The sequence below is a fragment of the Microtus pennsylvanicus genome, chromosome 11, assembly GCF_037038515.1.
Source record: "Microtus pennsylvanicus isolate mMicPen1 chromosome 11, mMicPen1.hap1, whole genome shotgun sequence".
NCBI lineage: Eukaryota > Metazoa > Chordata > Mammalia > Rodentia > Cricetidae > Microtus > Microtus pennsylvanicus.
The window spans coordinates 12,507,051-12,521,877 of record NC_134589.1 but is presented as its reverse complement, the minus strand read 5'-3'; the positions used below and the strand labels follow the sequence as shown (position 1 = coordinate 12,521,877).

The window sequence follows — 14,827 nt, the reverse complement described above, 5'->3', positions numbered from 1 at the left end:
CGAGTGGCATGTTTGGGGGACTCTGGAAAGAGTATCAGATGTGTGCACAGGGCTGTGTGTGGTGCTGTATGAACCGGTAGCCTGTACATGGCTGTGTCTGTGGACACGGATACAGGCCTTTGAATAGTACCGGCCCCCGATGGAGGATGAGCTGAGGTTTCAGCTGGTCATCAGCAGCTCATGGATGTTTCTTTGGAGGCTGAGAAAAATACACCCAAGCATTAAAGTCATGTTTTCCATTATTAACAACAACAAACAAAATCACCCACCATTCAATTCCACATGTCTAGTTTCATATGAGTCTTTCCACATGAGAGGCTTATTCTGGGAAGGGCCACATCAAATTGCATTACCGAAACAGAAACATTGCCTTTTTAGATCTAGCTCACGCTGAGTGAATAACATATGGGGTTTACATCCCAGGTAAATATTGCCATAAGCTCTGCTTCCCTTCCTCCCCCCATCCCCTACCAGCCACCTGGAACATTTTACAACCAGAGCCTGAGCTCAAAGTAGGGAACGCTTTACTAGAATCAGTCTAACAGCTGGAGAAGTTCAAGATGGCAGCCAGCCTGGAAGGGGCTGGAAAAACAGACAGACCGACCCACAAACAAAACTAGAGAACACCACAGTGCCTCAAAGCTAAACACAGTTGACTTCTTGTCTTTAGGCTTGAGCTTCACACAGCCAGGGATTCCGAGCGTTAGGATTGTCTGGTTGTACCGGAGAGCACTGTGATAAGAGTCAAAATAGGGCCTACACATAGCGGCTCATATGTGTGACCCCAGCTTTCAAGGGTAAAGAGTTCAAGACCAGAGGCTGGGGAGATGGCTCAGTGGGGGGGGGGGAGTCCTCACTGTACAAGCATGAGGACCAGAGTTTGAGTCCCCAGCACCCACGTTAAAAAGTAGGGGTTTGCTGGCTGGTAGCCTAGCTCCAGGCTCAGTAGGAGACCCTGTCTCAAGGGATCAAGGGAATAAGGTGGAGAGCTAGGGAACAAAACAGCCAAAGCCCTCCTCTGGCCTTTACATAAGCAAGCACAGCTGTGCACACCTGTACATGTGTGTGAGTGCAATACAGACAATGGAAGGCATTCAAAACCATCCTCGGCTACACACAGGGTTCAAGACCAGCCTGTGCTACCTCACATGAAACCCTGTCTCAGAATACACATATAAGGAGGTGGAGATGGTGCAGCAGTTAAGAGCCCCTCTTGCTCTTGGAGAGGACCCAGGTTCAGTTCCCAGCACCCACATGGTGGTTCATGACCACGTATAACTCCAGTTCCAGAGGATCCAATGACCTTTCTGGCCTCCTCAGGCACCAGGCACACACGTACAGCATGTACGCACACGCAGGCAAAGCACTCATACATATACAAGCGATTAAAAGTTTATTTTAATCAATTAGTCAAAACAATAACAACAACAACAACAAAAAAGCTCAAGATCAGCTTGTGCTGCAAGAGACCCTGTCTCACGCCCTCCCTTCCCCCTCCAATCAAAATAGGGTGCCTCCAGTTCTGGCAGGCTCTGCCATTGGCTGCAGAAGTTTAAGGGAGTCCTTTAAGCTTTTCCTCCTGGCAGCTCGGTGCAGTGGCCAAAGAGCGTGAGGCTGGGGCCGGGTGTTCCTAGTCAGGCCATTGTGAGGAGTGAATGAGATAAAGTAGGTCAGAGTGCTTGCAGGCATTTTAAACACTGCACACTGCAAGGCTTGTGTTATTGGGCCGGTGGGGAGGGGAGCATACTTAGGAATTCCCTATTCCTCTCCCTTCCTGGAAGGGAGAAGGATACAGAAGAGAACTCACGCCTGCTTTATCTGTAAGGAAAGATTATAATCCATCTATTTTAGACTAAGGGTGAGATGGCAGAGTCGAGAAAGGCGAGTGCTGGATGTGTCATTGTCCCCATTAGAAAATTAACTCAAGGTCTAACTACCCGGTGATGTGACTGATTTTTAAATAAACACTTCTAAATGGGTGTTGCCCCACTTTGACTAGTAAGTAGTCACCTTGGCAGGCAATGCATTTATTTAAATTATATTTCCCATCATTCAAATGAAAGACCTTTCTTCTTTTTTTTTTTAACTGCTCTTTGGAACTGGTCCTGGAGCCTCTGGCACATTCTTTTGAATATGTCTGAGGGTGACACATTTTTTGTCCTTTGGGGATAATCCTGATTTTTGTAAACAGGCCAAAGTTATTTGGCACAAAGACTGGTAAATAAGCTAAGTAATACCGTTTTTTAAAAATTAAAAATAAACCAGGACTACAAAACAGGAGCTTTTCAGCTCCTAGAGAAAGACTACGCGTCGATTCGAGGAAGACAGCAGGCGGGGAAGGGCTCCTTCATCTTGCCTCTAAACTTTGACCTTCCAGAAAGAACACCACAACTGCTCAAGGGTTCCTATCACCGCAACCCAGCTTGGGGGGCAGGGCTGGCCTAAACCATAAACCACTCTTTTGCATATGGATTAACTGGCTGGCCACGATGGCAACCTTTCCAGCAAATTAACATTTGGACCTGTTAGAGACAGCATCCAGCGGGGTCAGTTCACACAGGGAGACTTGGCCCTCCCTTAGAAGCTAGGCTATTTTATTTTTCTTTAGGAAAAAACTTAACTGAAAATACCACCAATGCCATGTCAGTGAAGTGGGGGCAGCCGCGTCTGCTGTCAATCTCTTAAGCTGTATTTAAACGCAATGGCACCTCCATTCACGACAGGTTGCACCCCGTAGCATTTTCATTCATTAGAGGTTACACAATGGCCCTTTCATTCATGAATGTTACACACGAGGGCACTTTCATAACTTCAGTGTCAAATGATGCCAGATAACATTTACATAAAATAGCTCTTTCTTGGTTTGCTTTTTCTTCTCCTTCTGTGGTGAGCAAGATTCGCCTAACATATAGAACCATCATTCGGCTGTCTTCACATATGCAGTTCAGCCCTGGGTTCATTCCCAGTGTTCTGTCACCAACGCCATTATCTGGTTTCCAAACACTTCCATCACCCTCAAAGGAAACAATCTATTTAAGCACTCCCTCCCTTTCTTCCCTGCCTCGCAACCCCCCCGACAGCTACTGCTATGCTGTTTCTGTAGGTTTGCCTCGTCTGGACATTTCACAGAAACCAGGCGATACAGTATGAGCCTCCCACGCTAATGTTTTCAAAGTCATTCTTGTAACATATGTCAGTGTCGTTGTGTTCCCCTCCTCCCCCACACCGTGTGTGCATGGGAACATGTGTGTGCATGTGAGTGTACTTTATTCCTCGAGGCAGGTTCTCTCACTTGGCCCCAGAGCATGCTGATTTGACACGTCTAGCTAGCCAGCTTGCTCTGGAATCCTGTCTCTGGCTTCCAAGCCACCATGCCCACCTGGCATTTTCATGGGCTCTGGGGGATTGGAACTACAGGCCTCGTGATTGGACAACGGGCACTTTAAACCCTGAGCCACCTCCCAGACCCTTCTATCAATACTGTCACCCTGTTTAGCACTGCACAATCTATTGCTTGAATGGATCCCCATTTTGTTTGTCCATTCATTCACCAAGGGGCATTTGGGTCGCTTAAATTTCATTCATTAATTTTGTTGTTATTCTTAATAGCGCTGCTATGAACACGGCTGCCCAAGTTTTTGCCTGAGCCGCGTTCAGGCATACCCTAAGATACACACATACCTAGGATACATACCTAGGCGTGGAACTACTGGATCACGTGGCAATTCTATGTTTAACTTTTGAAGAACCACTAAATGGACTCACTTTCATGTTTATGATTTACAAAGTATCTTGATCACCAGTTACGAGCAGCAGCCAAACCCCAAGCTGGGCTTTAAGGATTTCTTTTCAGAAACGCTGGTTAGAGCAGCCAGGCTCAACATGAGCCAAATTTGTTCCAAGGCAAGGTTCCACTTGGGACTGTGAACAGCTTCTCTGCTGTACTTACATGTCCCAACAAGAACTGGCTGGGCCGGAATCCCTTCCTGCCTCCTAGGCATCCTTGCTTTTCCATTATGTTGTGCACACCTCAGGAAAATGAAGATGGTTAATCTAACAGACATATTTCCCTTCTCGGTTTTTGCAAAAGACTTCATATTTGAAGCTGGAGGTAACTCGGGGGCTTCGCACTACCTGCCTGTTCCTGGGTGGAAGCTACTTTTTTTCCCCCTGGCTCTAGAACAGGGCGTCCCTAACGGTGGTCAAGGCTTTATAGCCATTATTCATTCATGACAGGCTATTGTCTCACTTTAGGCCTGACCCTAGCAATTCGTGGATGCTAGACGTGCGCTGAGGCCCCTTTGCAGATGCTCTACTCCGTAGGTTCAGGGTCACTCTCTAGTTTGGGTGGGTGTAGCCGGAGATAAGTCCACTCCAGGTATTGTTTACTGCAGCCGGTGTCCTGAGTCATGAGCTTCTCTGTCACCAACCCAAATGACAGTAACTGATTGACTTCGTTTTTAAGTTTAAACTTGCGCTCAGGCCTCTCACTGAGCTGACCTCTTACCCCTGGCTCCCTAACACACAGGAAGTTTGCCAGCTGCACGAGGCCAAAACCAGGAGCAAAAAAATATCGAGACAAAACCAGACAGACATCCACCGCCTTTCCCCTTTGAAACTGACAGAGAAAGAAGAAGCTGGCTTCCGAGGGCCTTGCTACACCGTCTCTCAGGCAACGCAGCTGTCATTTGTCACGTGTGTCTTCAGGAGTCTTTTCAGGTGTCCTGGCCCGATCTGCTGTTACGACAGAAAAAGAGCGTCTCTTGCTAGTCATATCCTCTGTAATCGGGCAGGAAACCTAAAATGTGCCTGCTGCAGTCCGAGGCCGCTCGCTTATCTGCTTCCTTGGGAAGAACGTGCATCACAGTGTCCGGTTTAGGGGGATTTTTCAACATGACCTCACCCTTTCCACCATCCACTGACCTCAGCCGGCATGACCCAAGCCATAAATGCGCTCGAGTGGGATCCGCATTAGTGAGCCAGCCACCAGCGCACTTCCTAACACATCTGTCACATGAACATCAGCCCCAACTCTCCTCAGACCAGGACAGGAATCAAAACGCCCTGAATCGCTAGAGAGGGGTGTTGATCCATAAGACATCTGACATCTAGTTAGCCTTCTAGACTCGGGATGGTAGAATGACGAGGGAGTCGCTACCAATTAAATGCGTCAGTTTGGATTAAAGCGCTTGCCTGAAATCCCAGCAGTGGAGAGGGAGGCTGAGGCAGGAGGATTGCCACAAGTTTAAGCCAGTCTTTGCTCTAGGATGAGATCCTGTCTCAAGAGTTTAAAAAAAGGGGCGGGGGGGGATCAAAATGTAAGAGGCACTGAGGAACCTTCCAGGCTTGAGCTGGTCGTTGCGGCAATGTCCCAGCCAATGGTCTCAAAACGGGGCGCCTAGAGGTGACAGCACCGGCTTTACTCGCCTCGAGGGGCGCGGGAAGCGACTGCACTAAAGGGAAACAGAAACTCGGGATTCGCAGGCGCGCGCCCAGCCCGGCCCACGTGACTCCGGGCTTCCCGGCTCCCCGCGCGCGCCCCCGGCCGCAGCCTCCTCCGCCAGCGCGTGACGCGCGCCGGCCTCCCCAGCGCTGCGTGCCCGGCGTGCGCGTGTCCGGCAGGCAGCGGGCGCGCGCACGCCCGGGAGGGCCGCCGCCCCTCCCTGGGCCCGCCTTCCCACCCTCCCACCCTCCCCCGGCCGGCGCGGCCCGCCCTGGCGAGTCAGTCCTCGGGTTCCCTCCCTCCCCGGGCGCGCTCGGGCCGCCGCTGCGCTCCCCGCCCTCCAGCCGCCTTGCCGGAGCCACCCGCTGCCGGAGGAGGAGGTGGAGGAGCCGCAGGGGCCCGCCGAGGCGGCGGCGGCGGCAAGATGGCGGACTTCCTGCCGTCGCGCTCCGTGCTGTCCGTGTGCTTCCCGGGCTGCGTGTTGACGAACGGCGAGGCCGAGCAGCAGCGCAAGTCCAAGGAGATCGACAAATGCCTGTCGCGGGAGAAGACCTACGTGAAGCGGCTGGTGAAGATCCTGCTGCTGGGTGCGGGCGAGAGCGGCAAGTCCACCTTCCTGAAGCAGATGCGGATCATCCACGGCCAGGACTTCGACCAGCGCGCGCGCGAGGAGTTCCGCCCCACCATCTACAGCAACGTGATCAAAGGTGCGGGGACGCGGCGGGGCTCGGGGACCCGGGGACCCCTGGGGAGCGGGGGCCGGGCACCGCCCTCACCCGCCAGTCCCGAGTCTGTGGAGGCTGGACCGGACCAGATCGGTCGGGCGAGCGAGCGGGTGGGCGCGCCTCGGGCACCGTCCTGTGCGCCGCTGTGCCCTGGTTCTTCCGATCCGGGACGCCCCGCTGTCCCCCCATGCTACCCCAGCGTGGGTCACGGTCGGCCCCGCACCCCGCCGCTGGCCTCGCCCCCTCCGAGAGGGAAGTGCGGCGATCAGGGTGACTCCGGGCAGCAGGGCGACTTGTGTCCTCCCTGCACACCGGACTTGCCCATCCATCAGCAGTCCCAGGTCCTACACTCCCATTCCTTCCCTCATCTCCCGTCCCTGGTGGGTGACCCTAGTAACCGGGTCGGATACCCTTCCAGCTCTAGGCTTCCTAGGCCACCTCTTGAGTTAAGCAAGTTCTGGAACGGTCGCAGTGAGGAAACTTTTTTTTTTTTGCCCTGAGACTCTTGTCAAGGGCATAGAGTGACAGCCTCTGGGGCCTTTTGGGGCAAGAGTATGAAACTTAAGGGTGCTGCGTTTACTGAACTGGCATCAGGAAAGCCTTTTTTTAAAAAAAAAAAAATTTATCAGCGCGAGTGGTTTTATTCCCCCCCCTCCAGTGATACAGGATGTTTGTAATCACAGTTCAACATGTTGCACACTTTCTACCTTTTTTTTTTGCTTAATAACTTGGGACAAGAGAAAAAAACGGCATCATTTCTAATACTTAAATGAGTGTGAGTTTAACTGCAAAGACTCTGGCTTAAAAGTCGTAGGAGACCATACAGGAGGTAGTGAATATGGGTAGTGTTGAATCATGGACTTTACAAATTCTATTTGACAGTATTTTAAAATTAAAATATTGTTCCTCTTTGTAAAAGACACGAAGTCTTTTTTATCATTCAACGAAGCCATGGAGGTGGCTTTTATTTTGTCATTTAAAATGTCACCTTTCGTATATTTTCTTTGGTGTCAAGTATCTTCTACATAAAAGACATCGGCAAAGTTGAGGTACAGTGCCTGATGTTTTGTGTGATTAAGGAGTCACCCTGTTTTATCTGGGACTTGGAAACAAACTTTAACATTGTAGGTCTTTTCAGGTTGTTATGTGGCTGCTTTTTTTTTTTAAGTGGGTTTTTGTTGTTCAGGAAGTACATAAAGCAAGCCCCTTCATGTCCTAACTCCTTCAGGATTTCGATTGGGGGGGAAAACTAGAGAGGGGGGCATTGTAGGGCAATGAGGGGAGAAGGCTGGACCAGGAGCTCACAGTCCGTGGCTCTTTGCCATGTATCTCTGCAGTTAAACTGTAAAGGATGGTTGGGTTGTATTTAGTCTGCCTTAATGTTTAGCACAAAACTAATTAAGGTCTCTTCTAAGGCTGTAAACTGTACCTTGCTAGTCCATAATTGAAGGTACCTTTGTATCCTGCTGCAGTTGAACTTAAAGAATTATGTTAATGAATGGACTCAGGTATTCACTGTGGGTAAGGTAAAACACCTGGTTTTTGATAGACACTGGGCCTAAGAACTACTTTGAGCATTATTGTGTGATCAAGTTTAAGTCTAGCTAGGCATCTTATTTTCTTGAGCTGGTTATGGTCAGAAAACTGAAAGCAAAACAGTTTGGTTTCTTTTTTTTTTCAGTATCCAAAGAAATGACTTCCTAATAGACTAAGACAGAAGTAACAGTTTAGTGATAGTATTGAGTGCGAACTGACCTGAGTAAGTGGAAGCCCCTGTTTGTGTATCATCTTGCGATTGGTTTTCCTATTAGACTCCTGTAAAGCCAGCAGATGGCTGTACTGATTTGAGGCATGGTCGTGGGAGGCTCTAAGTGTGTCGTAGAAGACCGTGTGGGTAGGAGCTGCAGGACCCTGTCTGCACAGCGAATAGTTCTTCGCCTGTGCCGGGCTGTCTTGAGCCTGGACTTGGGGCTAGGCCGCGTTATTTACTTTTCCGTCTCTGATTTTGACTGTCTTCCACTCCAGAAGTGGTTTTATGATTGCAGTGTATTAAAATCCTTCCGAAAGAGTGATTTTTGTTAGTGATATTACTTTCCAAGGCTTCTAATTTTAAGACAGCAAACAAACATTTTTTAAACTTCTGAGAAGATAAAGGTTCTGTTTCTGGTCTCCATTTTGGAAGTGGGGGTTCTGTAATAGCTAAAAAATATTTAAGGAACCAATACTGAATAACGCAGGGGTCAAAGATCCTGATGGTATCTTAATGACTCTTCCTCATTTGTCTTTTTCTCTTTTTAAACAAAGGTATGAGGGTGCTGGTAGATGCCCGAGAGAAGCTTCATATTCCCTGGGGAGATAACAAAAACCAGCTCCATGGCGACAAGTTGATGGCATTTGATACCCGTGCCCCCATGGCTGCCCAGGGGATGGTGGAAACTCGAGTTTTCCTGCAGTACCTTCCCGCTATAAAAGCCCTGTGGGAAGACAGTGGCATACAGAATGCCTACGACCGGCGCCGGGAGTTCCAGCTGGTAAGGCATGCCCTTCCCTAAAATGTATCTATTTCTGTTTTGTGTGTGTGTGTGTGTGTGTGTGTGTATTTATGTGGGGGAGGGCATCTGCATGCCATCGTACACATGTAGATGTCAGAGGACAACCTGTGGAGTTGGTTCTCCTCTAGCGTGTAGGTTATGGGCATAAAACTCAGGTTCTCAGGCTTGGTGACAGATGCCTCTACCTGCTGAGCCACCCTCGCTCTGAAGGGTACTTTTATTAAATGACTTTTAGTAATGTCTGGTTTAGCACCTCTTACAGACTTCCACAGTGTAATCTATTAGGTAAATGATGTAGCCTCAAATGTTGGTTTGCTGTGTGTGCTTTTTACTAAGCAAGATTAAAAACTATGGTCCACTCTATAGATTTAATGAAGCTATTATACTGGCTAGGACGTAAAGTCATAATGACTTTCTGGTGACCTTTCTTTTTAAAATAAGTCCTGTGAGTGAGTCTAGTTGTTTGTATGTGCCATTTAGCCTCTGAGGTTCTTATTTTATAACAGAGATAAGTTTGATATAAAGAGATGAGAACCTTTTTTCCTCTTTGCTTTGTAGACCGAGCTGGCCTTAAACTTACAGTGACTCTCATTTCTCTGGCTCCTAAGTGCTAGGATTACGGGCATGAGTCCCCATGCCCAGCTGAGAGACTAAACTTTTAACAGTAAATACTCTATAAAATATTTTATAAGAAAGGAAATACTGTTGCTGTGCTCTTGTTTTACATGGGAAATAATTTCCATTTATTTTTCCTTCTTTATCTTAAAACAGATTATGAAATACTTCATAGCTTTTATGCACTATTGAAGGGTAGGAAAGAAGGATCTAAGCCAAAGTTAAAGATACAGCATGTTTAGGGATGGCTCATACCTATGTTCTTAGCTCTTTGTAAACGAGAAGCAGAAGAATCATAAGCTCCAGGCCAGCCTGGGTGACACAGCAAGGCCCTGACTTCAAAAACACAAAACCAAGAATTGAGACAAAATTTTTAACCAAATGTTTTATAATTTAATTGTGAGCACTTTGATCGTATTTGGTTCTGTTTGCCAAATTCCATCGGCAGTAGCCAGTGCACAGTTTAGAGATAGTTCAGATCTGAAGTGCTTTTCTGTAATATAATTAAAGTGACAGTTAAAAGTAAAACTGCCTAGGAAATTGTTTGAGGATGTGTGTCGCTGACGTTTGAGTGACTCCCAAGGGTGTGACCAGGCAAGGATGCACAGCAACAGTCTTCCTTGTTACAGTCCAGGCTAGTCTAGAAAAGTTATAAGAAAGGTTTATGATACCTTTTTTACAAAACCCATGTCTTACATCCTTAGTGTAGCATATGCTATGTGCTGGCTAGGACAGTTCATTCCTGTATACATCATTTCTAATTCATGTATTGAGCATCCAGCAGCATTATACATCAAAAAGGATGAATTCCTCAAGTCACCAGATTTCTGGTATTTTTGACCTTTGGTCCCTGTTGTCATTGTATTTTCTGTAGACTTGGTTGCTCTCCACATATTCTTTCTCATTGCTCCCTTCTACCACCCTCCTGTTTAAGGGCAGCTTATTATCCTTCTTGGTTTATTTTCTCAATAGACACACTTTCCACTGTTTTCTCAGATGTTTATCTTCCCAAGGCCAGGGAAGAAGCAGCCAGCTCCACAGTAAGCAGTCAGTACACCCTGAATGAATAAAGGAGCAACAGTGTATCTGTTCTTCCCCTCTCGATTGTCCGAGGCCTATCTAATGGAAGGAAGTTGGGATGTCACAGTTTCAGAGTCTGTGCTCTCACATCTTATTATCATATCAGGGTCTGTGTCATTGTTGAGAAAGGCACATGTATGTGTTTTATTTATCGAAGAGCAAACAGAACCACTCAGAATGAAGACCTCTGTATTCTTGACTTGACCCAGCTAATGTTTCAGTAGAAGAATGCTATCAACAACAGGGAAAGGCGGGTTCCAAAAATACTTTTTTCTCTGATAAAGAGTAGAGGCACAAGAAATGAGAATAAAGCGAGATCTACTAGTAAGCTGGAGGCAAGGATCTCTCACCTGAGTGTATTTTCAGCACTGTCAGTAGTATCTGGCCCGTGGTAGGCACTTGATAATTGTATTGTTTTAGTGGGCTGTGGTGTCTGGCACTAAGAAAGCATGCTGCTAATTTAAACTCTTCCACCATCCTGCCGACCCCTGGGTGCTGTCTTCTCATCTGTAACTTATGATGTACTCGCCCCCGCTTTCTTCCTGCGCTGTCCGTTATTCCTCTCAGACTCTGATAGTTCCTCTGCTGTTAGAACATGCCTGTTGTGGGTAAAGGCTCCAGCTAGCTTCACTGTGATTTCAACAGTATAATTGATAGGCAGCAGGACATACCCTATAACCTCTTGATTCCCATGTGTCCTGATTTTCCACTTCCCTAGCTCTCTTTATATTGTTCTTCTGCCAGGATTTTTCTGGGTCATGTGTGTTCATTAGCTGTTCCTTCAGTTGGAGCAATGGTATAATCAGATTTTAAAATATTTTTAATTGAAAATTTTTAATTTTTTTATTATTATTATTTTATGTGTGTTTTGCCTGCATATGTGCTTAGTGCCTATGGCGGTCAGAAGAGGATATTGAACTTCCTAGAACCAGAGTTATGGATGATTGTGAGCCACCATACTTGCACTGTTCCCCTCCTCGACAAATAATTAAATAAAGATCTTTTAAAGGTTTTTCATTTTAGCCATTGGTTGATTGTATTAGACTTCTTACTGCAAATTGAAATGAGAAAAATTACTGACATTTTTAGAGATCCTTTCATATCTTACATTTTGCTTAAGCTGAGTGAGTACCTCTTGGTTTTCAGACAAGGAAAACGGTAGCAATGCTGCAGCAGACCGCTCATTTATTAGTTGTAATTTTGGGTGCTAATAGGATTTTTTTTTCCCAAAATTCTCACGTCAAGCATTTCCTTTTCTGGTTAGTTTCCATTGTGGGTAAACTAAATAGCTTATGTGGAAAAGAATCACATTGTTGTCCAGATGTCAGGTGCTAACACATCGAGGGCAGTATGTTGGAAGAAGTGGTCTCTTAGCTACTTACACTGAACCTTGGCTGTCAGTTCATGGTCGCCTATCGCTGTGCTTGTGACATATCTTGTCCTTTGAAACACTTCTACAATGACAGTGGCTAGGGCACTTGGTAATGTGGATGACAGCCTAGGTGAGTTGGCTGGGTGGAGGACTGGCTGGGTATGGTACAGCTGACAAACTGCCTGGAGTCACCGCCCGCTGGTCTCTTAGTTCAGCTTGCAGTTACAGTTAGGCAGTGTAAGCAGCACCGGCCATAGAGGACAGGACCGGGTGTGTGACAGTGGGAGGAGCAGGAGACAGCTTCCTAGTTTCTGTAAACAGTTTAGCTTTGTCAGCATTAGTACAGTTTCCTGTAATGGCCAGTCTGCCCTTGCCGCTCTTGAAATCAAAACTGTTCTTGTTAATCATTCATTGTCCCTTCAGGGGGGCTTGAGTTTTCTTGCTCAGATGGTACAGTTTGTTACTTCTCTAAGCTGATACGGTTATTGATGGAGACAAATTGTCCTGCAGTCCATTTGCTAGATGAGTGGTCTGTAAAAAGGAGCTGAATGTCACTTAGTCAACTAAGTAAAGCTTAGAAACTTGTGTTTTGGTTGGTAAAATATTTTTGCTTGCACTGCAGCACTTATTAGACACAGAATACCATCTGAGTCTTTTGTTTATTGTTTATTCTTTAACACAAATTTGGATTTGCTTTAAAAGGTGATTGAGGCCAGGCTGAAGCAGGAGGATCTTGATTTGAAAACCAGTGTAGGCTGTATAGAGAGTTCAAGGGTTCTATTGGAGACCCTGGACAGGGCCAGGGGAAAAGAACCAGAGACCCCAGGGTATGCCTGGGCCCTTGACACTTTAAAGGGTAGTACTGTGCCTTCACTATCACTCTGACAGAAAGCAGTTACTGCTAAGTAGTTGGTGCTGCTGCTAATGTGTTTATTAAATAGGAAAGTCTCGCTATGACTAGTTTAGTTATAATTGGGCTTTAGTTTCAGAATTGTGCTTCGTGGTGGACCTAATCCAAGACAAAAGTTTATGAGCTCACTTTAAAGAAAACACAGTTCAGGCACTTCCTGGGTGGACTGTTCCCGTTCTTCTTTACAAATCGGCTTCAGCGTAAACAAGCTGGGGGTGGCTATTAATTTTCTAGAGAGTTAATTGTTTAGTACCTTAATGTTTGGGACAGTCGGTTGGTAGTTTTCAAATCACTGTTGCATAATTATCCCCTGATTCCTCAGTAGCAGACAGTGATGAGATACTTGCCCTTGTTCTCAGCTCATAGATGGAAAAAGTCTGAGGCCTCTGCATAGGTTCCTTGATACTTTGGTTCCCGGACCTAGTAAATGATAGTAGACTGCGAAGTGGGAGTCCTGTCTGCTCATCCCTGCTCCATCACTCCTTGCCCTGTCACTGAACCCTTCGGCAAGCACTCAAGCATTATGTCCCTGGAACAGTTGTCTTTCCACTCATTTCCAGCCTTTTTTGGATTCCCTTTGCCCCAAATGACCAGCATGCTTCTGTTGAGTTCTAGTGCATTGCTTTGAGTATGTGGAAGGTTTGTTTATGTTTGGCTTTGCAGTGATATTCACGTCCTTTTTTACACTCTGAGTGTTCATAATGTTTTGTTAACTAACTTAGAGTTAGGACAGATGTACTTTTACCTGACATTGATAGTAAGCTTGCCTACTTGGAGTGGTTCATTAACTGCATAAATGATCTTGGGGCAGTTTGAGGCTTCCCTTCCTTAAAGCTCATTGCGGTAAGAATCCTCATCCAAGGTGGTGTCTTTTCTGGAGACGCCACTGAAGACTGCCTGACTTGTATCTGTTTCCCGGATTTGCTTTTGCTTTGGGGAGAAGAGTATCAGGACAGGCTCTTATTGACGTGCTTCTCATATAGAGACGTCATGTGACCATACTGTGTGTGTATGAGCATCCCAGCCAGATTGCTGCTTGTCACAGATCTGTGTTTTGATCAGAAATGACCTAATTTTAAAAATTGTATTTCTGGATTTATAGTCACTTTCGTTTCCTTGCTTGAACATACTTCATTCTTAGTTCTAGCCTTGTGATACCGTTTATCTCTGTCTGTATTAGGCCTGCATTTTTACAAGATGCTGCTTTTCAGAAGACTTTACAGCCACAGGAGCAAAGCTGCATTAGCGTGGTTGACAGATCAAGGAAATAGTTTTGAGGACTGGACTTTACTGGACTTGACTAAAGTTGGAGATATATCATAGTGATGGTAGTTAATCTTTCACATTTAATTGGTCTTCGTTTGGAAAACTGCATCCAAGTTTTTGTTTATTTGTTTGGGGTACCCTGTGATACTCTTGCTCAGACTCCTGAGTGCAGGGAATACAGGCTTATTGCACCATGCCTAATTCAAGATTTCTGAATCAGTGCAGTGGATGAACTTTCTCATCCTTATTGTGTCTCTAACGGGCACAGATCCCTTGGGCAGAATTTCTCTGTTGTTTTACTTTGCTTTGTGGTCCAAGCACTCCGGCCCATGTACTTCGTTATGCTTTTCTTTCCCATACTCGTTAAAAAGTTAACCACTTTCAAAGAATGAAACCTTTTTACATAGGCCTTAATGTGATCCCTTACTTTTTGAGGTGGCTTCTGACTGGTGGGCTAAATGTAGAGCAAGATAGCTTGTCAACAAGAATCTTCCCTGACTGTCAGTCTAGGTGTGAGCTAGGGCAAGTTCCTCAGTCTCTCTCAATCGGTTTCATGACTATGGAATACAGATGACTATGGGATGTATTATCTGTTGTGAGGATTACATGGGGGATGAGCCATGTAAGATGATAGCATGGTACCTGGCTGAATATAAATGACAGTGTTATTAATATTAGCCATTAATATTCCTTATATGCCATGTGCACATAAGTAGCTGTCAAAAGAAGTACTGTAAGCTTTGATTGGTCTTACTATTCTGAACTGGATTGCTAACATAACAGTCCTGAATCTGAATAAAGTAGAATGTATGACTTACATTCTTGGTACATCATGTTATTTATTTCCACAAGGACCACACATCC

At 46.1% G+C, this 14,827-nt stretch overlaps 1 protein-coding gene across 1 annotated transcript in view; it reads left to right on the top strand.

The window, feature by feature from the left end:
* Nucleotides 1-5,692: 5,692 nt before the first annotated feature.
* The window catches only part of Gna13 (G protein subunit alpha 13), a 39,309-nt gene continuing 30,174 nt past the window's right edge, over nucleotides 5,693-14,827 (top strand). The window contains exons 1-2 of the mRNA XM_075990275.1: nucleotides 5,693-6,150; nucleotides 8,473-8,699. Coding sequence (XP_075846390.1) covers nucleotides 5,868-6,150; nucleotides 8,473-8,699 — 510 coding nt within the window. The 5' untranslated portion in view covers nucleotides 5,693-5,867. The remainder of the gene's footprint in view (nucleotides 6,151-8,472; nucleotides 8,700-14,827) is intronic.